This window comes from Cynocephalus volans, chromosome 2 (assembly GCF_027409185.1).
Source record: "Cynocephalus volans isolate mCynVol1 chromosome 2, mCynVol1.pri, whole genome shotgun sequence".
Taxonomy (NCBI): Eukaryota; Metazoa; Chordata; class Mammalia; order Dermoptera; family Cynocephalidae; genus Cynocephalus; species Cynocephalus volans.
This window is the reverse complement of record NC_084461.1, coordinates 213,638,798-213,664,863: the sequence shown is the minus strand read 5'-3', so window position 1 is coordinate 213,664,863 and position 26,066 is coordinate 213,638,798. Positions and strand designations below refer to the sequence as shown.

The window sequence follows — 26,066 nt, the reverse complement described above, 5'->3', positions numbered from 1 at the left end:
TTCCCTCTGCTTTAATTCTTCCCAAAAAAAGGTAGCTTGGAGTAATGTGATGTTAACTAATCACTGTTTTTTCCTACTGTTCTGTGTCCCCGTCCCTGCCTTACAAGGTAAGTCATTTTGAAATGACCAATCGGCTCCTTGTTCTTTGTCTCTGCTTTCCTCAGCCTTTTCTGTCTATAAAGCCAACCCCCTCTGCTCAGCTCATTGGAACACTTACTCTTTTTTATGAAAACGAAGTGCTGCCTGATTTTAGAATTGCAAATAAATCCAGTTAAGATCTTTAAACTAAATCTTTTGCTATTTTGTCTTTTGACACAAGTAAGTCTTTGGTATTTGTTTGATTTCCCGCTTCCTGTGCAGCCGTTGGAAACGAAAGGAAGAGCCCTTAATCTCCAGGGGAACGGGGGTGGGGCGATCACAGGCCACTGCTGTCCCCTTCCACAAGATTCTCAGGAGCCCAAGCTCTCTTGAGGTGCTGGGCTGCTCCCAGGGCCGACCAGGCGATCTTCTTCCCCAGGATCTTTGACCTGGGTTGACTGAGGCAATCCTGCGGGAAGCGGAGGCGGGGCGGTGGTGAGAACGCAGCGCCGGGTTGGAGGCACACCTCTGCTGGCTTCGCTGCCACTAAATAAGTCACTTCCTTCCCGGACAAGCTCTCGGGCTTCCGGTCTTCCCCCGAACTACCGGAGAACTCCCAGGGTCAGGAAGGTCCCAGAAAAACGCCCCCAAGGAGAAACTTATCCCAGAGAGATCAAGGGACACAGCGGACGATGGCCCAGCCCACACTCCTGACCACCGGCCCGGGGCTGGCTCCACACTTACTATTTCTCTCCAGCACTTTCTCTCAGCTAGTCTCGGCCGTTGGGGGCCACCTCCAGACAGACACCTGAGCTCCTGCACTAGCGATGCGACCTTGGGCTTGTCATACGGCCAAGTTTCCTCCGCTGCAAAACGGGTAAGACAACAACAGTTGGTGAGACGACTGCAACTGGAGTACGAGTGGCTTAAAGAGCAACAGGGACGGCTTCTAGCTACTTACAAGCGCCCGAGTGCCCCAAAGCCGAGGGAAACGACAGCGGGCGGAGGTGCGGGGACAGCAGTCCCAGCCTCGGGGTGGGGGGAGGGGAGGGGCGTGTCCCGCCGGAACAGCCCGGGGCGCGGTCCGCGGAGTCAGAGGGCAGGCGGGGTCGGGGCGGGGCAGTGACCCCCGGGCGCGGCTCAGCGGGTGGCCGCGGCGGGCAGGACGCGCAGACTTGGATCCCAGCTTGCTCGTCGTTCCGTCGTGTAAGTGGTCCCGCGCGCAGCCCCTGGCCCTGCCCTCCGCGAACCTCCCGCCAGCTGCGCCTTCCTCGGCCCCCTGGGCGAGGTCTCTGTCGCCCGCGTCGCTGCGCACGGATGGCGCAGCGGGTGTAGCGAGTCCTGAGCGGTGAGTCGTCCGCCGCGCGGGTTCTACTTTCGGTTCTCACCTCGCACGATGTTCGCTCCTCCGCTTCCTGGGTAATGATCCCTGTAGGTGAGGTGACTGAGGCGCGCGTGGACCCGGGCGGTCAGCTGCGAAGGACGTGTCGGGAGCGCGGCCGGGAAGGGCGCGCGGAGGCGCGGGAGGAGCACGGGGAGGCGCGCCGGTGGGAGGGTGCGCCGCGCGGATGTGCGCGGGGCAGGCGAGGAGAACCGGCGCGGGCCGGGGGAGGGTGCGCGTGCAGGATGTGCGCGGGGCAGGCGAGGAGAACCGACGCGGGCCGGGGGAGGGTGTGCGTGCAGGGTGTACGCGGGGCAGGCGAGGAGAACCGGAGCAGGCCGAGGGAGGGTGCGCGGGGAGGAGGGTGCGCGTGCAGGTGTGCGCGGGGGAGGGCGCGGGGCGGTATCCCGGCAGGAGGGTGATCGCGTAGGGTGTGCGGAGCGAGGGGGTGCAAGGAGGAGGGTGTGTGGAGAAGTCGGGCGGAGAGGATGCGCCGCCTCGGGTCCACCGAAGTCTCTGCGACCTGCCGCGCGCGGCCGAGGGAGAAGGCCCCGGGCCGCGATGCCACCTGGCGGAGGCGCTGCGAGCGTGGAGAGCAGAGCGTGGACCGGCGCTTCTCGAAGCTCCAATCCGGGAGGGAAGAGAGTGCGAGAGCCGCTAGAACTGAGCTGGGCCCCCCAGAAGAAAAGAGTTTGTGACCTCAGTTACGAAGTGACGTTTTGTCCCCACCTGCCTTTTCATGGGGGAGGAGTGAAGTTTCATTTCGAGGGATTGTTCAGAGTCAAAGTGGATTCAAGTATCCATCGACTCAACATTTAAGAAAATGTTACCGCATGAATGATTGGCGTGGAGTTGTCTGGCAGCTCAACAGAGACACTTCATCATTGTTATGTGACACGAATATAATTTGCATGGGGAGTGGGCCCCTATGATTTTTTTTTTTTTTTACATAGCACCCTGTTCTTAGACCTGCGAGGGTCTTCTGCAGCCCCCCCGGCTGGCAGCAAGTCTCGTTTTTCTTTCCAAATTCAAGGCTTGGCGAGGTGGATCGAGGTCGCGATGACTCGCCGGCAGCCTTACTGTCCCGACCTGGAACGTGTGTCTCCGGCCTCCCATTGCAGAGGTCTGTCCTCGTCAAGCTGCTCCCCTCTGAGGGCGAGTTACAGAGAAACACTGAGATCCGGAGTAGAAAAGGCCGTTTCCTGTGGGGCAGGCGCCCCAGTGACCTCTCTGTCCTTTTTTTGCTTTCTTCCCTCGTCCCCTGCCTGGTCTCTCTTTGGCTCGTTTCCTCCCTCCTGGTGCCTTCTGGGTTTTAAAGACCACGGTTCCATTTATTTGCTGCAACCTTGGCTTTTAGAAAACTGTGTCACTTCCTTGAATACAAAGAATGTCTTAATCTGGGTAGTTATAAGTCCTGCTGAGCCATTCCTAGGGCATGCCATTGTCTGTTCTCCCTTCACTTTGTCCTGCCATCTGCATTTTGGCCCACACCTCCCCCACTTAGCCAGTCTTCCATTACTTCTTTCCCTTCTTCAGAGGCCAAATGGACCTTCTGGTCCTCCACATAAGCCTCATTACTGCAGACCTCTTCGATTCTGCACAGGTTTGTTGGGCACAAATTATGCTCTTGGTTACAATACCTTCAGCCCTGGTGGGTATTGTTTTAGTTAAAAAGGATAAAGTAGTTTTTCTTTACATTGGCTTTTTGTCAAAATGGATTTGGTTGTCTTTACTGATCATAAAATTGATGCAAACATTGTTTAAAAAATACGAAATATGAAAAACAAATATGTAACAAAGTGAAACTTTCAGGTTTTCCTTCTCTGTAAGCACTGAACATTTATTCTCATACTATTTGCTTTTAAAATACATTTATTCAAAAAAGTATTACGTTTACACACTAAACTATTTACACAAGTAACCTACCTATCTGATTTTAGTTTAATGTGTTAAAACAAACAATATAAAACCTCAGAATTAGAATAGTAGGTTGGATCTGGCAACAGGAAAGGGAGCCCAGGTGCCTACAGCAAAGACTTCTCTCCCTGTAGAGCCTGAGGCAGGTTTGGGAGACCTCTGGGGGAGGGGCAGAACTTGCAGGCCCAGTGAAAACTAGCAAACTCCTGTTGTGTAGGCAGGAGCATGGGGTCCCAGAGAGGTGAGAGAAAACTTGTCTTCAGGAAACGGGAAGTTTTCTTCTCTCACTGTGTGGTAGGAGAGTATCATGGTACAATGTTAGAAGGAATGTTTTCTAAAATCAGCTTCAGTCTGACATCTTCCCTCAGGCACCTTTAGCTCAAAATAATTTTTATGCCACAGCAGCTTATTCTGGACCCCTTCACATATATGCAACATGCAGTCTCTTGACTGTCCTTTTCTGTTTAAAACCTTTAAGGTGCCCCAGTCACTTCTAGGATGATGCTAAAGATTTTTATTGGGACATCTTGTTGACCGAAATTAAGGCTGTTGAGACAGAAATAATTTTGTAAAGTTTATTGGAAGCCAAATGTAAGGATTGACCTGGGAAACACCACTCGACAGTCAGAAGTGTTCTGAAGTTCGTTACAAATAACAAAGGCTAACAGAGAACGCCTGAAGAAAGGAGAAACAAAAAACATTTCAAAGTTACTTTCCTTGTAATGTGGGGGAAGGGAGACAGAACAATAGAAAAATAACTCATTAGTCAGCAGCAGGTTACTTCTGGCTGTCTCCTTTGTGTAAGTGTTAACACAGAGGGAACTTCATTATCATACCTATTGATTTAAACAGGCCTGATGTAAATGGCTCTCCTGACTTCTGGAAGGTCAGACCACAACCTGAGTGACATGGAACTTAGCAGGGGTGACTCCATTTTGTCTGGCCTAGGTTACTTCAGGTTAAGGATTAAAACTGGAGGAACTTGATCTCTACGATGATTGAAGGATTGAGACTGGCCTGTTGGGGAAATTGGCTGTTATCTCTCCTGATTTCTCAGAAGGTCAGACAACAACTTAGTTTTAGTTTGGTAACATGGAACTTCAGGGTGAGTGGCTCCATTTTGATTTTTATTTATTTTTATTTATTTATTCAATTTTATTGGTACTCATTTTTCTGGAGTACAGTGTGTTGTTTCAATACACACGTATACTGCACAATGATTCACCTAGGGTAGCTAACATAGTTTTGTAGCTATTAGTGAAAGAAAGTGAGCCGAGACGCCGGGTACTGTTCAAGCTTTATTAAAGGAAGAAAATCTGGTGGGCTGTACTCAAAATGGAGGACAGCCCGGGGCTGCCCTAAAAATGGGGGACAGCCACAACAATGGGTTTGCGAGAGTTTATATTAGCTTTTGGGCACGAAATGTATGGGGGGAGGGACCATTAGGTTGATGTAACTGGGTGGAGAACTGCGCCGATGCAGAAGCCAGAAAGTTGTTTCTAAGTCGGGAGGTTGTTTCTAAGTCAGGAGGCTTCTCGTAAAGGGAAGGGGGGACGGGCTTGGTGCTGGAGTAGAAGACGAGGCTGGCAGCTATTTCATGCCGGTGCTTATTTTGTGCACAATGGTGCTGGCCACGTCCAAAATCTATCAATTAGTCTACCCCTTCTCCCACTCCCCTCTCCTCTCAGCCTCTGATAACCATTATTCTACTAATTCTATGACATCACTTTTTTAAAAAGATTCCCCATGAGTGAAATCATGCAGTATTTGTCTTTCTGTGCCTGACATACTTCACTTTAACATGATGGTTTCCAGTTCCATCCATGTTGCTGCAAATGATAGGATATCACTTCTTTTTATGGCTGAATAGTATTGCATTGTGTATAGATACCATAGTTTTTTATCCACTCATCCAATGATGGGCTGATGGGTTTAGGTTGATTCCATCTCTTGGCTATTGTGAATAGTGCTATGATGAACATGGGAGTGCATGTATCTTTTTGCTCTACTGATTTCATTTCCTTTGGGTATATACCCAGTGGTGGGATAGCCGGGTCATAAGGTAGATCTGTTTTTAGTTCTACTAAAAACAGAGAAAACAGTATGAAGAACCCCCCCCAGTACTGTTTCCACAGTGATTGTACCAATTTACACTCCCATCTCCAACATAGGAAGGTTCCCTTTTCTCTGCATCCTCACCAGCATTTGTTATTTTCTGTCTTGTGGGTAATAGATATTCTAACTGGAGTGAGATGATATCTCATTGTGGTTTTAATTTGCATTTCCCTGATGAGTAGTGATTTTGAGCCTTTTTCCATTTTGATTTTTAGTCTGGTCAGTTGGGGCCAAGTGCAGTTTCTATTTTGACGCTGACCTGTTAGTCTCTCTGTATTTGAGCGCTTCTTTCCTACTAGGGCTCACGGGTTTTGTGTCTCCTTGGCCTTGTTGGTGGTGTTGTTCCTGTCTAGAGGGTCCTCTTCCCACCACATATTTTCCAGGCTGGCTCCTAGTCAGGAACCACTAAGAACCCATCGCTGGTTTCTAGGTGCGGGCTGGGTTAGCAGTCTTCTTTTCTGCTCCCCCTCCATCAGTGAAGTAAGTAGACCTCCTGTGGCATGTTGACACCTCTCCACAGGTGCCCTTTGTTGGTTGACTCCTGACTTCCTGGGTTTGTTACACACACTGAACTCCAGCTTCTCAGCCTCCCGGTTCTTCCAGATCACACATGTCATAGGAGATGCTCTTACACCAGGTGGAATCTAAACTTTATAGACACTCAGTGAGGCTCCAGGGAACACCTCCTTGTCTCATTTATTTCACAGGAGATTTCAGATTTCTTAAATGACTAATATAGGTAATGCTTAGCACTTTCTGGTATCTTATAGACACTTATGCCCTTTCTGATTATGATACTAAAAGCACCCAGGCAAGCACCACAATTCTCCCTGTTATTGAAGGAATAGCTGTAGCTTTTGGCAGTGTGAGAGGGAAAGGCAGAACCAATTGCGCCTGTCCTGGGGTAGACAGTGGCTGCAGTGGGACTGGGTTTGGCAAGTCAGCCTTTCTCAGCCGAGCAGTGAACAGGGAGTGGAAGGCTGCACTGGTGTTGCATCTGAGATAAAGAGGCTGGCTGTCCATTTTGCAAAATCAGATGTATGTCATTGGGAAATAAACTATACATATTATCTGTTGGAGGGAAAATGTCCAGGATGCACATAATTGTAATTCAGTAAAACAATTTAAAAAGCAATCATCAGAAATTTTATTGCCTAAAATTCTATGAATAACTTGTACATTAAAACAAGATGCAGAGTTAAGCTGAACAAAAGGCAGTGCTTGAAAATCCCATCCGTTTGTCCTCGGTTTGCAGGAGCCAGGGGCCGGGTGGGGGTGTTCCGGTGTGCTCCTGGAGGTGTTTCCTCCTGCAGCTAAAAAAGGGTAACTAGAAGGCCTTTTGTCTGATGCTTAAGTTGTGGCCTGGAATGGAGGGTGTGCAATTGACACTGGGTCCCGGTCCCCTTCTGTCTCCCCCTTGTCTAAACTAATCTCCAGGGGCTACACGGTGTGACCAGCCTTTGAAGGCTGGAAAACAGCATGCGACTTCATTCACCTTTTTTTTTTTTAACCTGAAAGCTTTTGAATTTTATTTATTTTTATAAGAGCTGTACATTTAATACATTCACAAGACTGCAAAAGAAAAACACATTATTCTGCTATAGGATTTTAGTCTTCTTGAACAACACAAAACACAGTACTCAAACTGCATGTTTCTTTTGAATTTGAAACATAGCACTATGTCCCTAAATTGTAATTGCCTCATTGGTAATCAGCACAAGGGTCTCCTTTTTACCTTTGATCTCTCAGTTGGTGAGTGGGGTGACCATATAATTTATCCTCCAGGTCCAGATCCTTTGGATAGTGAAAAGCGCCTCTGATAATTGTGCCAGAACTCTCCAGGCAAACTTGGCCTGCGTGGTCATCACCCAAGTGATTTAGCAGGGAACTTTCTGATTGGAGCTCTGCAGAAGTCTGCAACTCTCTGCAAATGAAGTTGGTTCAGTAGACCCTTGCTGAGTGCTGGGCTGGGTGGGTAGAGAGAAGTTAGTCTCTGGAAGGTCACAGCCTACCAGTAGTCAGATCCACATGGGGAAGCAGGGTGTGAGGCAGCTGAGGGCAAGGACTGGTAAAGGAGCCAGCTTCTCTGCTCATCTGGCTGAAATTTCTCTGGTTCGGAGGAAAGAATAGCAGCCAAGCCTAGAGAAAAACACCCTCACTCTGCAGGGCCAGGCAGGAAGCTCTGCCTGACTTGGTTTCCTTTTCTGTAAAATAAGGGTCAGATTTTGCCTGGGGAGTCTCCTAGACAACTCTCCACCTTCTCTGATTCAGAGGCTGCTCCAAGGGAAGGAGGTTGCTTCTGACTTCCCCTGCCCATCCCCCGGGCTGCTGCTTCCTCCCACCAGCTCCCACCCCACCCCCAAAAAAACCCCAAAACACAGCATGCCTGGAGGAGGGTGAAGAGGTTAGGGAGGTTGCTGTAAGCGGATACGGCTCTTACAGGGGAACACGCCTACCGACAGAAACTGACCCTGATGACCGGGAGTCTGCTTAACCCCAGACCCTGCTGCTGTCAGTGGAGAAGTGACTGTAGCCGTCTGTGGCCCCGGATCCTTCATGGGGCGTAACAGGAACACAGCGTCAGCTGCCTGCCAGCTCCACCCTCGATGCAGACCAGGGAGCCTGCTCCTGGCGCCTCTGCCCGCTCAGCTCCTAAGTGATCCTTCCCTGTGCTGTGCTTGATGTGACCCGTGGGGATAGAGGAGGAGGGTGGCACCTCCTAGAACTTGTCCCTTCCTTAGCTTCGCTTAGCTGGACCACAACAGGCTGGTGTTGCCAAAGAAGCGTCTTGTAAATGCTGAGGGACAGCAGAAGCCGGCGACAGGAGACAAGCCAGCAGCTGCAGGAAAATTTTGGCTGCAGACCCAATACTGTAGTTTTCTCTGGCCTTCAGGATTTACTGAAATGATCAGCATATTATGGTAATAATAGTTATAAATCTGTTCTCCAAAATGGGAGCTTTGGGGCCTTGGCCTGGTGGTCAGTGACTGATGAGACGTAGGGAAAAGCCGCTCCTGGGGCAACGGGCCTGGACTCAGGAAAGTGGCCCCACTTCGCAGGCTCTGTTGATGTCATTGTGACCCTTGGATCATGCTGTGAATCCTGTGCTTCACTTTCCTCATCTAGGTGGACCTTGCCATCCCGCGAGCCTGTCCGGGGAGTTGGGGGCCTGGCCGGTGCAGGGGTGCAGGGACATGTAGCTTCATTAGCCGAGTTCCGAGTGGGAGCCACTGTCTCCTCCAAAGTGCTCTGGCAGAACTCTGCCCTTGTCCACATACAGAAGTAGTCTTGGGGGTTTTCTGACTATTGAGACCCAATAAAATGACTGGTTATGTACATGCAACTTTTTTCCCACTGGGTTTTGCAGTGCAGGCGGGGCAGCAGGCTGATTCCTGTCCCCAAGCTGATGCCTTTGCCCTGGTCCCTCCTGCTCCCTCAGCTGTTCTTGAAATCTGGAAGAGGATTCTTAAGATCTAGAAGGGTGAGGCAGAGAGGTGTGGTTGATGGGGTGAATGAGGTCCTGACCATTGCTGGGCTGGGAAAGAGGGACACAGGGACAGGTTCTCTACAGTGTGGAGTGCTGCCCATAGGGGCTTTTGGCACATTTTTGCTACCTCCTCTCTGAAATTAGCAGCCCTCTAAACACACACACACTTTACACACTTAGGTAATATATTTGATGTAAGTGTGTAGAGAATTCCACTTCATTGCGCTGACTTCCTGCCTTAGTAGGGCTACGCACGACCTTGGTTCCTGTTGGGTGGATTCACTCTATTCTGTGTGATGTTTTTTCCTTAGGGTCCTGCCTCAATTGAAAGAATGGCATTCGCAGGAGCTGACGCAGAGGAACTTGAAAATCACAAGTAAGTCTCCCACCCATGTGGGGTGGGTTTATTCTGCATACTTTGTGCCATGAATTTTTCTAAAAATGTAACACATATTAATGCATTTGATTCTTATGACAGACTGAGGCCTGGAGGGATTAATGGATTGGGAGGCTCATGAGTCAGATGATCAAAGACCCCTTTTGGGGTATGGGGCCTTGGTTACCGGCTCTTAACCCTTGGGACATGTCTCTGAAGACCAGGCAGTTAGTTCAAAGTTCAAATCTGTTTCTAGGAGGTTTTCTTTTATATATGGCTGCTGTCTCCCAGCTCTGTCTTGCTTCTGAATCTTAAATGTTCTCCTTGTTTCTTTGCAGTTTGTCATATTTCTAGTGAGTGTTTCTCATGACTCCTTTTTTATGTTTGGGCATTGCTAGAAAAGCAAGGGTTTCTGGCAGGCCAGTTAGCTCAGTTAGAGAGTGTTGTTATAACACCAGGTCAAGGGTTCTGATTCCTGTACTGGCCAGCGGCCAAAAAAAAATAAAAATAAGAAAAGCAAGAATTTCTTGACTTCATTCTCATTCCTACGTGTACTTTAAATCCACTGATTTTTCTAATTTCTTCACCACTCATTTGTCCACCACCTCTGCTATGGTTACCCAGGGCCCTGAGACCTCTCTGTCTCTCACATAACAGTCAAATATCCAAGTCATAATTCCAAATGGACAGCTCACCTGCCTCCTTTCTACCTCTTAGGTCCTGATGTCTATCTTAACGTCTCTGGATGCCTGTGGACATTACCTGCAGAGATTACTTTTTTCTAATAGTATGCCTGATGCTTCAGTCACTGACAGGCAAAGTGCCCTAACCACAGTTTCGGAAGCACCCCCCACCCCTCCAGGGTGGAGATGGAGGACCAGTGGGAGGCAGGGGAGGGGGGTAGAAGTGAAGACTGGAGAAGGCAGGGCTGGGCCATCAAGGGCCACGTGGCTCAGTGAGGACCTACTCCTTCCCTTTGCTCAGTAGTTACTTTATTCTCCCTGGTTTTATTGTCAACTATTTACTTTTGTTCCAGCTACAGAGGCAGTTAGGTGTGGCATTAAGAGCTCTGGGTGTGGCCTCTTATTAAGGATGTGACCTTGAACTGGTTAATGACAGTACCTAGTTTATACCGGAGTTGTAAGTATCAAATGAATTAATATGTGCTAGGTATTAATAATATAATTTTTACCCCAAAGTTGAAAACCTTCCGTGAGTGGGGCTGTGTCTTACTAATCTTTGTGTTCTGTATGCCCAGCATGGTGTTCGTCTGGTATTAGATTTAGTGGATGTTTCCTGGGGCTCTCCTTCTCCTCCTTCCCTAGTACCCCCTGCCCTGGTGCCCCTCCCCCTATTCTCTTCCTGTCCCCATGAGTACCTGTCCTAAGACATTTGGGCCAGTTTCTATAATGGTTGCTAGTGTTCTCTCTTCCCTACTGATAAACTCCTGGGATCAGTAGCTAGTTTTCATTCATTTTCATCTCACATTTCTCTTTCATAGCAGGTGCTCAGTGAATTTTGTAAAATGAATAAAGTGGCAGAATAAAGCAAGATAGAGTGTTGTCACTCTGTTGTCACTTGTTTGTAGGCCAGAAAATATTTCTCCAAATAATATGCCTTTGACTTGTTATTTATAAATCCTTTACAAAATAAGTTGGAGCATATTTCGGTTCATTATGGTATGTGTCAAATTTATATGTTTTAAAATCATTGCTGGGACCTGCCCGTGGCTCACTTGGGAGAGCGTGGTGCTGATAACACCAAGGCCACAAGTTCAGATCCCCTGACTAGTCATCTTTTTAAAAATAAATAAATAAATGAAATAATAAAATCGTTGCTGATCTTTATGGTTACACCTTATTTCCTTCTCCTCCTCTTCCTGGAATTGCTATGAAAAAGAGGTTTTCTATTTTGAAATACGTGACAAAGTCGTCTTAATCACATCCTGTTTTGTCATTTTGAAGCATGCCTGGTAGCCATTCTATTTTGTACTCTGTGTATTCATAACATCCTGAAGGAGCTCAGGAACCATGATAACATTAAAAGTAATTGTCATTAAAGGAACTTGAGATACTGTGCCTGTGTGAGGATTGTCAGAATTTCAGATTGGCCTAGAGATCAAAAAGGCTTTCTGGGAAAGTCTAGGGATGGTCCTAAACCACACATACTTCTGGATTTGGTCCTTCAAAGAATGCTGCACCCCCCTAAATCTGAAGAACCACACAGCCTGGTCAGGAGGATGTGGTGTTTCGGGGCAGACAGATGTGGCTTCTGTACCTCAGGCAGGTGGCTTGCCCTTCCTGAGCAGGATTCACAGCATCTTTGCCCAGGGTGCAGTCTCACGGCCCCTGCGTGCACCTGGCACGTCATGAGTGATCACTGTTGACAGCTGATTATCGGCCCAGAGATTTCTGAAATGTCCTAACACTTGCCCTTGAAATAGTCAAGCAGCCCCCTCCCTCCTTATCTTTAATCTTTTGTACTTTTCTGTCTGTTATGAGTTAATCTGGATACCACTCTAAGGGACTGGACAGGAAGGGACATTTGAGAAACATGAAAGGAGGAAGCTGTCGAATGTAGGCAGAGGGAGAAGTGGGAACCCTCAGTGTCTGGAGCCTGAGTGTCTGTTGTTCATGCTACATGCCAGATAGAAACAGGGAGTAGATAATGTAGGTTAGGCAGAGGATGGCCAGTTCAACCTTGTTTTGCATGTCTGCTGTGTGTTGTGGGGGACTGAGAGATAAATAAGAGATGGCTGTGGCCTGCAGGAGTTTTTGTTGCTGGAGAGAGATGGAGAATGACGATATCTGATGAGAGAGCATCCGTTTACATATAAGGGCATTTCCAGCTCACAGGCAGCAAGTCTTTGGCTCTTTTGCATCTTTTTTTCTCCTTTTCTTAGGGAGTTAGATTGAAGAGGAAACATGGTCAGTTGATTCTGGGCAGAAAGTCAGACTCAGAAGAAAGAAAAAGAAGGCCCTGATTGCTCTGAGTGCCCATCTGCCTCAGTTTCCTGCAGGGAGCATGCCTTTCTCTGGGAATCAGAAGAGAAAGGAGATTCCCAGAGAAAGAGATTCCTTCAACGTTGTTGAAGGAGCTGTGTTTGAGGTTGGCTCTAAGGGACTTGGGGAGGCTGCAGATGGAATCCTCTAGACCTGGGGCCTCCGCTTTTGTGAATAAAGTTTTATTAGGACACAACCAATTTCATTTGCATATTGTCTGTGTTGCTTTCTTGCAACAACAGCAGACTTAAGTAGCAGAAACCATATGGCCTGCAAAGGCAAACATATTTACTATCTGGCCTTTTTTTTTTTTTTTTTTTTTTTTTTTTTTTTTGTCCTTTTCATGACCGGCACTCAGCCAGTGAGTGCACCGGCCAGTTCTATATAGGATCCGAACCCGCGGCGGGAGCGTCGCAGCGCTCCCAGCGCCGCACTCTACCAAGTGCGCCACGGGCTCGGCCCTACTATCTGGCCTTTTAAGAAAAAAGCTTGCCAACGCCTATTCTAGACCAGCAGCATGCTGTCCAATTGAAATGTAATGAGCCACCCATAAATTTTCTAGTATCCACATTGGGGAAAAAAAAAAAAGCAAGATGGAAAGATGTATGTCACCACTCCTATTGGACTTCGGACTGGAGAAGTGGTAGCTAGTGCAACAGGATAAGAGAAAGAAATTAAAAACATGCAGATTGGAAAGGTTATCTCTGGGTGATAGGATTAGAGGTGATTTTTTTTCTACTTTTGTCCACATTTCCCATGGTGAACATATTAGTTTTAAAGTAAAGTCAAGTTTATGGAATGAATGAATTTGATTTGGGTAGCAACTGGGGCAATTTAACATTTTGATCTTTGCGCTTTTTTGTGTTCTTTTCCAAATTCTTCCTGATTGCCCTCCAAAAAGGGGTGCTGGGAATGAACTGGGGCCCTTGATGGTGTTGGGGCATCTTATCCCCAGGGCCTGGCAGTGTCCCTCCCCCGCCATGTGCTGCACACATCTCGCTGACATAGGTCACTCCTGTGATGATGGCTGCCACTGGACACTGTTGTTCTACAAAACTTCCACTTTCTCATTTTCTAACAGTGACTGCCTCGTCCGACTTTCAAATCCAAACGTAGCAACAATGAAAGAAGATGTTCTGTACCATTTCAGTCTCAGCACTAGCACACACGACTTCCCAGCTATGTTTGGAGATGTGAAGGTAAAAAGCCAGCCTTTTAATTCTCAGAATTTGTCCTCAGATCAACCTCCTCCTCTGTGACACGGGTAGATTCCTCACAGATGGTTGAGAGATACTCTGGTGACAGGCTCACGAAGTTATGTGTTCATCAGATTTTTGCAGATTGTTAGCTTTTCAAGTACGTGAACTAGCCAGTGAAAGAAAACTATTCTAAGTAATGCCATATTCGTCCCTAACTCATTTCTTACAAAGCAAATTTAGTACAGCATAAAATTAAAACAGTATATAAAGTAAACTTCCTAATGCTTAACTGAGAGAAGAGGGAGGGATAAAACATTTTCTAGGGGATCAAGGGATAGTGAATAATGGTCATTGTATCACATCTGTTGTTTGTAACTTCAGGTACATATTGATGTTCTGTTCAGCTAATTGTCTTTAATGGCTTTTTTTGCAGAATGTAGCTTCCAGTCCATTTTCCCTACAGAGTCTTGAATCCCTCGGTTTTTAAATGTCTAATCCCTATGGGTAAAGATGAACTAACATATAGAATTAAAAGTAAAAATGAACCAGGACCCTGGAATCCAGTGCTGCTATGTGGGATCATAATTTGGTATTTAATGGTAGTTGTGTCTCATCTGCCATTGGTGGTACTGTTCTCTGGCAGTATTGGTTTCAAACTCTGGGGTAACTTTCCTTGGCTCTTAAGTTCATTAAATTTCCATTCATCCCATTAGGTTAATCTGTAGTGATTTTTATTCCAGGCTATGGGAATGTCTTTTTTTATGTTTAGAGAATAATAATTCATTTCCTTTATCTTCAAACTCCTTAAAACTGGCTTATTTGCTTTTTTTATTTTTATTTTTTCTTACATGACTCTTTGCAAGTTTAAGTTTTTACTTCTCTGAGAGAGACCCACCCACAGTAGCTACAACCTTCCAGCCCCTCCGTCCCTGGCTCTTCCATGCTCTGCCCATTTGGCACTGGGGATGGCCGGGTGAGAGGTAATGCTTAGCAGCCTGCTCTGCAGATGGGGTGGGGGCCCTGGTGCACAGTGAGGAGGTGAGGGACATCGTCTCATTCTGACCCAGGCTCTCTCCAGTAGGTCGGGCTGCCCTCCACATGCACATGGGGGAGGCCAAGCACACATGAGACCTGGAAGTACTTTCTCAGAGAGCAAGGTTCTGGACCTGTGTTTGTGGAGCTGGCTCTGTTCACTGTGGGGTCACCTATACTGAGCAGTGATTCTGTGATGAATGCCTCTCAGACTTACCAGAGGGGCTTGTTAATGCAGATTACTGGACCCCTGGATACAGTAGGTCTGGGTGTGGTGAGGGAACTTGCATTTCTGGCAAGTTTCTAGGTGAAGCTGATGTTGGTCTACTATAGGCAGTGCATTGATAGGGTCTCTGCTTTCTGGCTGCAGTTTGTGTGTGTGGGTGGAAGCCCCTCCCGGATGAAGGCTTTCATCAAGTATGTGGCTGAAGAGCTGGGCTTTGACCACCCGGGCGTCGACTATCCCAACATCTGTGCGGGGACCGACCGCTATGCCATGTACAAAGTAGGACCAGTGCTGTCTGTCAGTGTAAGTACCTGCCCCTTACCTGGGCTCAGTGTCCAGGTTCTGCATGCCCCTGTGCCCCGCCCCTCTGCACAGCAGGCAGCTGGCCCTCTAACACCTGTTTACGGTAAATGGCTGTGATGCAGAGATGAATGGGACCCAGGCTTCTGCCTGGAGGCTCAGTCTCCAGGAGAGAGCAAGTACACACATGCACATGCAAGTGCAAACACACAGCTTTCTCCACAGTGCGCAGGTGGCAGTGCAGGGGGAGAGTGTGCCCGGGGTGAACCAGAGACACAGACAGGAGGGGGTGCCCTGCCTGGACCAGGGCCATGAGGAGAGCCACAGCCACGTCCCAGGCCTCCCATCTCCTCTGCCACCTCACGGTGCGTGATTACTTCATAACACATTTGATTTAGCAATGGGGTGATCCCAGAAATCTCCAGTATTCCATCAAAGAAGTCTTCATGTTTTCCAATTTTGATTTCCTTTGTCAGCAGCAATGTAAACAAAGAGCAACTCAGTTAGGGGAGGATATTCCTCCTGTTGAGATGCATGTCCCACCTTCCCTGGTCACCTGAGACCTCTAGCAATACCAATATCAGGGAGCAAGACATTATCAGTGACAGATAATTTATGGAAGCACTTCCTGTGTGGAAGACACCATGATGTACTAACAGGAATACCTCTCCGCTAGGGCTCTACCACAGGGACAGCACCTGACGTGCTGAGGGTATCTCAGGGAGGGCGTTGTGGAAGATGTGACACCAGATGGTCTTTGAAGGAGGCTGGGAGGAAAGAGCACAGGCTAAAGTACAAAGTCAGCAGGGCATCCTGTGTCTGGTGGATGACAGACCAGCCAAGTACTCAGTTTGGCTGAAGCAGAGACCATAGGAAGAAAAGTGGAAAGAGAAACCTCTGATGGGTGTGTGGGGTGGGCATTTGTGCAGGGCTTCAAATGCCGCAAGGAGCTGTGTGTTGCACAGCAGTGGCAGGCTGTTGCTTCTCTGCTGAGCGCCTGGCTCCTCAGCTGCCACCTGTCTGACAAGTTGTGTGGATCAAATGGGACCTTGTAATGACAGCTCTTTGCACACTTTTACGTTCCCCAAAGTGTTCATAGTTTTTAAGTTTATATTTTGAAGTGCATCTTCCGTTACCACTGTGATGAGCGTGGTGGATTGAAGTGCACCACATAAAATGTCAACTAGGGTATTGATGAACGCACATCCTGGAGCTTTCATTGGCATTTCTCTCTGGTTCCAGCACGGGATGGGCATTCCCTCCATCGCTATCATGCTGCACGAGCTCATCAAGCTGCTGTACCATGCCAGGTGCTCCAACATCACCATCATCCGCATTGGCACTTCAGGCGGGATAGGTGAGTCTGCAGACAAGCCACTTGCCCTGTGAGGAGACAGAGGACTGGAGCCCTTGCCACGGCTCCACCGTGGCATGGGATGGGCCCTTGGCTTTGTACAAGGAAAGCTTCTCAACAGGAGGTGTGAAAAGAAACTTGTTTTACTTTTTTGTCTAACCAGTTCTCCCAGCCTGTACCCTAGAGACAGGTAGCAGAAAGGCAGCAGGCACTTTGCGCCTCCTCGTTTATCCTTTCTAATCCCCGCTTCCTCTCTGCCTCTGTTTTGCTCACTTCTCCACCCTTTTCCTGTGAGGCTTTGAAGCACATTATGAGAAAACCTACAGGAAAATCTGAGGGGTAGGGAAGAGAGAGGTGGAATACAAAACTAAGATAAGTGTCCTTTAATTAGCTCAAAACTTCCCAGTCCCCAGCGTGTTTTGTAAAAAACAAAGATGACAAAGAAAAATAGGATTTAATGAGAAAGCAAAATTCTAAAATACTGTTGAATTGTAAGCAAAAGCCTATTAGGCAAGTTTATTTTACATAAGTTTGCTCTCTGAGGTCATGACTCTGTACCAGTCTTTCTGCTAAGAACTGGGCTCCAGCAGTTCTTGCTCCCACGGAGGAGCTCAGAGCTAGTGGACAGAGCCTGCATTTGCTCCACATCAAGGTTAGCCTTGGTGCTACCAGCTGCGCCTGTGTGCATTTGTTTTCTGACTATCTAGGCCTGGCCTCTCTTGGATTTATGGTAGCTCTAGAATTTAGATTTTCTGACTATAAAAGAGGACTTGCTTTAGACCCCCAAGTCTTTAGACCCCACATCTTGTTTTTTTTTTTCATCATATAGAGGGATCAATGTGTGAAATCTGTGTTTGCATGATTGTAATTTAAAGTTTAAAGAAGTTGTTCCCAGGAAAACACACCACTGGCCATGAGCCATTCCAGTTCTGCAGATTTAATCTCTGATAACACCAACCAGATACTCCTGGCCGTGCATGTCATGCTAGCATCTGCCAAGAACTCTAGCAAGTGGTTCTTGAGTTTTTGCTTTGGAGGGATTTTTAAAAATCAATGATGAGAGAGAATTCTGGCTTGAGCAGTGTAGATTTTGAGTCTCCCTAAATTGCCCCATTAAAATGGACAGAGCTGGGCTGGCCGGTTAGCTCAATTTAACACCAAGGTCAAGGGTTCAAATCCCCGTACAGGCGAGGCACCAAAAAAAAAAAGGACAGAGAAACTGGAGAGCAAAACCCAAACCTTTTTGACATGGTGTCCCCAGAAATCCCAAAATATGAGCTGTGGGACAATAGCCACAAATTCTGGGCAGAGTCAGCACATCCTTGGGAGGAAGCTCAGGAGGGCTGCGAGGCATCCACAGACCTGGAAACAAAAGCACCTCAGGGGAGCCAACAGGTACTGCTAGGAAAGTGCTGACCCTGGAGGAGTTTGCATCTCCCAGTGTGAGGGGGACGAGGAAATCTGAAGGGGCTTGAACATCCCAGGCCCTGTGAGTTCACAAAAGGCATCAGCTGAGCTCTCCCTGCTCCAGCCTCAGTGCCGGGGGAAACTGCTGAGAGGAAACTCTGAATTGACCCAAGCAGTGACAGGAAGTGCCAGGGAACGAGGAGGTTCAGATAAACAAGGGTGAGGAAGCAAGCAGCCAGAGGGTCATAGCGATTGCCATATTTTCCAATGCTTCATGAAAACAACTGATGTGGGAGCTCTAGAAAGTTCTCCTGATTTCTTATTCCTTCCTGTAAGTTTAGGAAAACTAATTTTGCATTAAAATAAATATGAGGACAGGGTTATGGTTATCTTAGTCCATTCAGGCTGCAATAACAAAAATACCGTAGACTGAATGCTTAAACAACAGACATTTATTTCTCACAATTCCAGAGGCTGCAAGTCCAAGATAGAGCACCTGTAGGTTTGGTGTATGGTGAGGATCCACTTCCTGTTTCATAGTGGGTGCCTTCTCACTGTGTCCTCACATAGTGGAGGGACAAGGCAGCTCTCTGGGGCCTCTTTTATAAGGGCACTTATCCCATTCACGAGGACTCCACCCTCATGTCCTGATCACTTCTCAAAGGTCCCATTTCCAAAATCATCATCTTGGGGGTCAGGCTTCAACACATGAATTTTGGGGTTAAATGAACATTCAATCCCTAACAATGTTCAGTTATAGGATGAAAAAATAAGGAGCAGAATAATGTCCCCACAAACATGAAAATAGTTCAAGAGGGTGTGCCCAGAAGACAGATACAAAATGGAACCTAGTAATTCATACATCATAGAGGAAAACCAGGTTGGTCAGGATTTGGTCCTCGTCGAAGCTGGTTTGGGGTGAATGAGGGTTCGTTATAACTATTCTAGCCTAGTTTTTGCTTATTTTCTTTTCAAGTATTTGCTTTAAATCTAAATAATAAAAAGGTATGAAACAGGGATCAGTTACATCCTGTTAAAGCTGTATGGTGGAGTTCCAGACAGTAGTGAAAATTAGCCATGGCTGGAAGACACAAGAATGTTGAACAGAGCACAGGGAGATTCCTGGTGATTCTTTGTGGTTTTCTCTTTTACATTTTCTACAATTATTACATGTTACTTGCTTTTAGTCAGAAAAACCTTTTAAGGGGCCATCGTGTGTTTCTTAGGGCAACGCTGGATGCTCCAGTTTGTAGACGTGACAACAGATCACTTTCTTTTCTCCACAGGCTTTGCTGGGCACTCCCTGGCCACCCTGCCCAGTCTCCACGTCTGCTTCTTTCTCCAGGTCTGGAGCCCGGCTCGGTGGTCATAACCCGGCAGGCCGTGGATGCCTGCTTCAAGCCGGAGTTCGAGCAGATCGTGCTGGGGAAGCGGGTCGTTCGGAGCACGGACCTGGATGAGCAGCTGGTACAGAAGCTGCTGCAGTGTTCCGCAGACCTGAGCGAATTCACCACGGTCGTGGGGAACACCATGTGCACCTTGGACTTCTACGAAGGTGAGGCGACGGCCAGGGAGCCCCAGTCCCTCCCCTGAGCCTCAGCGGTTTGCACACACGGGGCTGCTGTCTCGGAGGGAGCATTTCCACGGTGGTTGTAACGATCTGTTTGTGTGGAGGCCTGCACCTGGAGGGCGGGCCGGGTGTGTCCGGGTCGTAGCAGGTGCCAGCGTGCTGTGACCCGGGAGGAGCTTACTGCATGCATGTGGTTCTCACATCTGCACATATGTTTCAGGACAAGGCCGTCTGGACGGCGCTCTCTGCTCCTACACGGAGCAGGACAAGCAGGCGTATCTGCGGGCAGCCTACGCGGCCGGCATCCGGAACATTGAGATGGAATCGTCAGTGTTTGCTGCCATGTGCAGCGAGTGTGGCCTCAGAGGTAGGAGCCACTTGGTTGGCCTCAGCACCCCTCATCCCTTCCTCTCTGCTCTGCTGGCTCAGCCCAGAGCCCCACACCAGGGCCCCTCCTCCCAGGGCACTCCAATACCAGTTTCTGACTTCTGCCCACCCTGTCCCCAAGTCAGTTTCTGAATGAAGGTGGCATCCCTGCACCTGTGTGCTCAACGTCCTTTGATTGTCACACGACAAAATGCAGAATTCTCTGTGTCCCTGCAGTGACCCCATGCTACTGTGTGGGGTAAGAAAGGTGACGAAAAGACTCTCCCCAGCTCAGATCTTGTGTGGCTGCCCAGTGAGATTGCCACCAACCCTACAAAGAGCTCAGCTTTCAAAGCTTTTTGGCTTTCTGAATTGTGGCTAATCCACTACCCCCAGTCCCCCCAATTTCCTTGCCACCCTTCAGGCCCTACACTGCATTCCAGAAATCCCTGCATCCTATCACCTGGGCCAAAATGTGCCTTTCAAGGTGGTATAGGGCAGCCCTGAGCTGGTCCTGAGATTGGCCTGGGAATTCCTTTGGGAAGCAAAGGCAAGAAGGAGAGACAGGACGGGGTGGTGGCAGAGAGGAAAGGACCTTCTGAGCGCCGGGACCCAGTGCCTTTCTCTCTCCGTCCTCCACCTCCTACACTCCGCTGTCGCCCATTTCCTGAAAGGGGCCAGAGGCTGCTCCTGGAACCCCTGGTCTTTCATTGCATCTTGGTGAATGAACTGGAGATCTGACACTTTGTCTTGATGTGTGGCCTTTGCTCTTTGCAGCTGCTGTGGTGTGTGTCACCCTCCTGAACCGTCTGGATGGGGACCAGATCCTCAGCCCTCATGAGGTGCTCACCGAGTACCAGAAGAGGCCACAGCGGCTGGTAGGTTACTTCATCAAGAAGAGCCTGGGGAAGGCCTGAGGTTCCCGTTCTGAGCCTACAGAGACAAGTGGCTATCATCACTTGCCAATAAAAAACCATTGTCCAGAATCCCCTTTTGTGTGATTTGGAGTGCACTTTACCAAGAATCCGGGGAATTGGGTTGCATTTCAGAGTCAAGGAATCCAGGATTAGCCACACAGGAGATGTTCTTTTTTTAAGCTTCATTAGAGCATTTTCAAGGACATTAGCCTGATTTGGGGTTTCTTTCAGAACATTCTACTGAACTGGAACTATTTCTAGGGAAGATATTCGGACTCTAGAATTCTCATGGTGGTCAGATTTCCTGTCACTGGACAAGAAGTCAGCCAGGGGCAGTGGGGGCTGGGGCATCACCGGCTTCTGTGTGCTGGGTGGACTTGGAGTTCTTCCACATCAGTGTGGCACGGATCTGGTGCCAGATCCTACTCCCTGCACTGGAGATGGGTTTGTTTCCTGGTGGACGCTAAGGCACACTCCCACGCCCAGCGGCTCTACCTGGCAGTTTGCTGTGTGACTTTGAGAGGTGTGGAGGTGCATGGGAACCTCAGCATAGTCGTGTGTGTGTCTGTGTGTGGTTTGCACACTCTTCAAGAAGCCCCTTCTCTGTGCTTCTGTGAGTCACCCCAGATTGAGGGTCATTAGCAGATGCTGAGCCCATGCACTCTTCTAGGGGCTAAAAGCAAGAGAGACCTCCACCCCAGTCAGAGAATCCCCCTGTCCCTTGTGCTCTAGGGGCTGTAATGTGGGCCTGCTCAGGGTGGAGAGTGAATTGCCCCATGTTTCTCCCCCAGCGCCTCTTACTTGAGGCTGTCCGTTTGTCCATGTGCCCAGGCAGTATGCTGAGGGCCAGCACTCCTGGGCCTCAACCTAGTACAAGCTGCAGGAGCTGGACTCGTGCTCCTGTCCCCAGGCTGCTGTCGCGTGCTGCCGTCTGTCTCAGACTTAACCTGGATGGTGCCATGCCCCTTTGGGTGGATGTCTGCTGGTCAGACAATCAGCTAATGCCTGGCATGGGTCAGGTTCCCCCAAGGCCTTGGACCACACTGAGATGGCCTGCCAGGGCCTGCGGGGGTGGCCGTGCAGCCCCATGTCCCGGGCGGGAGGCCAGCGTGCCTGCAACAGCTGCTTCTGCTTTTGCATGTTTGACTAGCCGGGCTCTGCACTGTGCTGAGGGTGCAGGTGGGGGGCCATCACCCCAGCCCACAGTCCTTTTCACACTTCAACCTGGGGGTCCCCACGACTTCCTGGGAAAACATCCTTGTTAAAGCAGAGAAAAAAAAATGCAGAAACAATCAGCATGTTAACAACAGGATTTAAGGCTAAAGAGGAGGCCGTTAATAGCAAGAGGGCTAGTTTGTCTCTGTTGGCCTGGAAGTCTGCTAGGGGACAGATCACAAACCTGTTGACTGGGTACCCTCCTTGGGGTGAGGCTGAAGGTAAAATTACTTAATGAGATTCTTCCCCACAGTCCAAGCTGATGTTGGCCAAGCTCCCAGCTGCCCCAGGTGGCAGTGCTCTGCCCTCTGCTGGCCCTGTGAGGTAGGGCAAGTCACCCCACACATCTCAGTGCCTGAAATGGGGGTTGAGCAACATTATCTTGTTCTGATTGGATAAATACAGTCACTGTATTTCAGTGAGAACTGAACTTGTAGGTTTAGTTTGGTTACTGAGATATCTCTGGAGCTGACATTGTAAATATTCTCAAACGTGTTACCTGAATTCCTTGACACTACCAAAAACTTGGTCCTTCCCTCACCCTGCATGGGCCTGTCTGCTGTGCCAGTCATTAGCCTGGTCCCTTGTGCTCTCCCCGAAACCTGGGCTCTGACCCCTTCCTCTGTTCTCAGTGCCGAAAGCAGTGACTCCTCTGAGCCTGAGTAAAATGACACCAACACGGTTTGCTTTCAGTGCTTTTGGTACGTGAGAATTAGAAACAGTTGGGTTTGTTCTGATGGAACTAATCACCCCAGATTTCAAAAACCGATTTCACTCCATGTTTTCTTCTAGTGTAAATCCTGAAATGATGTGCTCCGGATGGCTTCTGCTCATGTAAAAGCCAAACTTTAATAATGGTCAAGCACTTTGTACATTGAGAAATAGGGACGTCACTAGTGAGTTATCATGAGTTCACCATGTGACCCGTTGGCGTTCACTTACACAGCCATGCTGTGATGTGTGATGTGGAGGTGTTGTGTGGCCCACAGCCCCTCCCTCCAGTTCAGCCTCATTACACCGATGACAATGATCATAATGCCACCCTGACCAGAAACAAAGAGAATGATGGTTTGTTTTTATAAACAACAATAGGGACAATGAAATATTTTAGACGATTAAATACAAGTCTCCCAGACCTTTATCACTAATCCTACAACGACCCATGTTTTAAAGCTAGGAGTACATCACCTATGATCCGGTAATTCCACTCCTGCTCCTAGGCCTGCTGGAGAGCCTCATGTGGCCCAGGAGATGTGGACAAGAATGTTTATAGTAGCAATGTCCTCCATGGGAAAGCTGGAGCCCCCAAATATCCATGTGCCACTGAACAGGTGCATTCCATTTGAGTTCGGCAAACTCATGATACAATACGATGAAAACGAAAGCAAACAGCTCAGTGCAGAAAGACCTCACAGATACCATTTTAAGCAAAAAAAGCAAATTGTAGAATAGTACATATATCATGATTCCATTTATAAAGTTTGAAAACAGGCAAAACAAAAGAATTTTTTGTTTAGAAATACATGCCTTGTGTGGTAAAACTGGTGGGAAAACCCCACTGGAGATTGAGAAACCCAAAATTCAGGGCAGGAGTCCCCTCTGGGGCAAGCAAGATGTTGGGGAGAAGGGGGGTTAGCTGAAGGGCAATCAATAGATATTTTTTACTTACCAAATATATGAAGGACAGAGATTTTTGGCAAATTTTCATGTAGTAGGTTCTACTCTGCAGATGTGAGCTTTTAATAATAACTAACATTTATCAAGCAAATATTGGGCACCTCACTTGGAATTTCCATGAATGAGCCTGCCTAACCCTGTCCCAGCTCTCATAATACCCAAATGCCAGATGAGGACACAGAGGGTTAGGGCAGAGGAAGGCTGTGTTCAGAGTCTGTGCAGAGGTTCAGACTGTGCCTCAGTGGTGTGTCCTGTACCTACATGCACATGTGCACACCTGTGCATACATATGCACATACATGTACACATATGTACACCCACACACATGCACACCGAAGCTTGCTTAATAGGAAAAGTCCTCTCAACTCTATGGAGAAAGGAGAGTTGATGCACAGATCTCATTCCTTCTGGATCATTCTGGCATAGCCAGTGCTGTGGGGGGACAAGGTCTCCTTTCAGGGTCTCTTTCAGAGGGTGTTTTGTTAAAAGAAAAATTTTAAAGAATTTAGGAAAAAAAGGTGAATCTCTCTGTCCACTGGAGCTGGGATACACTCTTCTCTCCTATCTGTGGACATCAGAGTTCAAGACTCGTTAGCTTTTGGGTTCCAGGACTTACACCAAGGACACCATCAGCTTCCCTGGTTTTGACGTCTTTGGAGTGGGACTGAGCCATGCTACCAGCATCCAGTTTACAGATGGCTTATCGTGGGACTTTTCTTCATAATCATGTGAGCTAATTCCCCTAATAAATCCCTCTCATATATTTATAACATACCCTATTGATTCTGTCTCTCTGGAGAACCCTGATAATACAGAGACCAATGGAACACAATAGATAATCTGGAAATAAATCCATGTATTTATAGCCAACTGATTTTCAACAAAGGCATCAAGAACATACATCAGGGGCCGAGCCTGTGGCGCACTCGGGAGAGTGCGGCGCTGGGAGCGCAGCGACGCTCCCACCGCAGGTTCGGATCCTATATAGGAATGGCCGGTGCACTCACTGGCTGAGTGCCGGTCATGAAAAAGACAAAAAAAAAAAAAAAAAAAAAAGAACATACATCAGGGCAAGAATAGTTTCTTCAATAAACTGTGCTGGGAATACCAGATATCCATATGCAGAAGAAAGAAGCTAGACCCCTACCTCACACCATATACAAAAAACAACTCAAAATGGATTAAAGACTTAAATGCAAGACCTGAAACCATGCAACTACTAGAAAAAAACATAGGGGAAAACTTCAGGACATTGGTCTGGGCAAAGATTTTATGAACAAGTCCTCAAAAGCACAGGCAACAAAAGCAAAAATAGACAAGTGGCATTATATCTGCACAGCAAAGAAAACAATCAACAGAGTGAAGAGACAAACTGTAGAAAGGGAAAAAATATTTGCAAACTATGAATCTGACCAGAGATTAATACTGAGGCTATATAAGGAACTCAAACAACTCAACAGCAAAAACAAAACACAAATAACTAAAAATTAAAAATGGGAAAATGATCTGAATAGACATTTCTCAAAAGAAGACAAAAATGACCAACAGGTATATGAAAAAATGCTCAGCATCAACAAGCATCAGGAAACTGCAAATCAAAACCATAGTAAGATAACATCTCACCCCAGTTAGAGTGGCTATCACTAAAAAGACAAAAAATAACATGCTGGTAAGGATGAAGAGAAAGGGAAACTCTTACATGCTGCTGCCGGGAATGTAAATTAGTACAACCGTTATGGAAAACAGTATGGGAAAAACTAAAAATACAACTACCATATGATCCAGCAATCCCACTACTGGGTATATATCTAAAGGAAAGGAATCAGTATAGTGAAGAGATATCTGCACTCTCATGTTTATTGAAGCACTATTTACAACAGCCAATATATGGAATCAACCCAAGTGTCGATCAGTGTACTCATGGATAAAAAAAACGTGGTATATTTACACAACAGAATACTATTCAGCCATAAGAATGAAATCCTGTCATTTGTGCCAACGTGAATGAGCCTAGAGGTCATTATGTTAAGCGAAATAAGCCAGGAACAGAAAGAAATACCACCTGTTCTCACTCCATTTGGAAGCTATGAGAGTTGATCACATAGAAGTAGAGAGTAGAATAGTGGTTATCAGAGACTGGAAAGGGGCAGGGGGTGGGGAGGTGGGATATGGAAAGATTGGTTAACAGATACAAAACTACAGCTAGATGGGAGGAATAAGATCTAGTGTCCTATAACACAGTAGGGTATATTTATTGAAATAAATAAAATTGTATATTGAAAATACACAAAGTTATTTTCAAATAGCTAGAAGAGAGGATTTTGTTTCTTTTTTCCAGTTCAATTTTATTTATATTTATTTTTGAGGGGTACAGTATGTTGTTTCAACACATGCATACCCTGCACAATGATTCACTTAGGGTAGATAGCATAGTATTATCTCCATTA

At 47.5% G+C, this 26,066-nt stretch overlaps 1 protein-coding gene across 1 annotated transcript; it reads left to right on the top strand.

The window, feature by feature from the left end:
* Positions 1–691: 691 nt before the first annotated feature.
* On the top strand, positions 692–20,796 carry UPP1 (uridine phosphorylase 1). The gene is made up of 8 exons (XM_063086870.1): positions 692–955; positions 9,290–9,354; positions 13,438–13,555; positions 14,958–15,116; positions 16,356–16,470; positions 19,220–19,429; positions 19,665–19,811; positions 20,588–20,796. Exons 2-8 carry the CDS (start codon positions 9,311–9,313, stop codon positions 20,725–20,727), a joined length of 933 nt encoding a protein of 310 aa, XP_062942940.1. The 5' UTR covers positions 692–955; positions 9,290–9,310; the 3' UTR covers positions 20,728–20,796.
* Positions 20,797–26,066: the final 5,270 nt, after the last annotated feature.

Excerpts from the sequence above, each read along its gene's own strand:
- UPP1 (XM_063086870.1), top strand. The coding sequence starts at position 9,311 with ATGGCATTCGCAGGAGCTGACGCAGAGGAACTTGAAAATCACAA. Across the intron at positions 9,355-13,437 it reads GAGGAACTTGAAAATCACAA|TGACTGCCTCGTCCGACTTT; the intron begins GTAAGTCTCCCA and ends ATTTTCTAACAG. Across the intron at positions 13,556-14,957 it reads CTATGTTTGGAGATGTGAAG|TTTGTGTGTGTGGGTGGAAG; the intron begins GTAAAAAGCCAG and ends TTCTGGCTGCAG.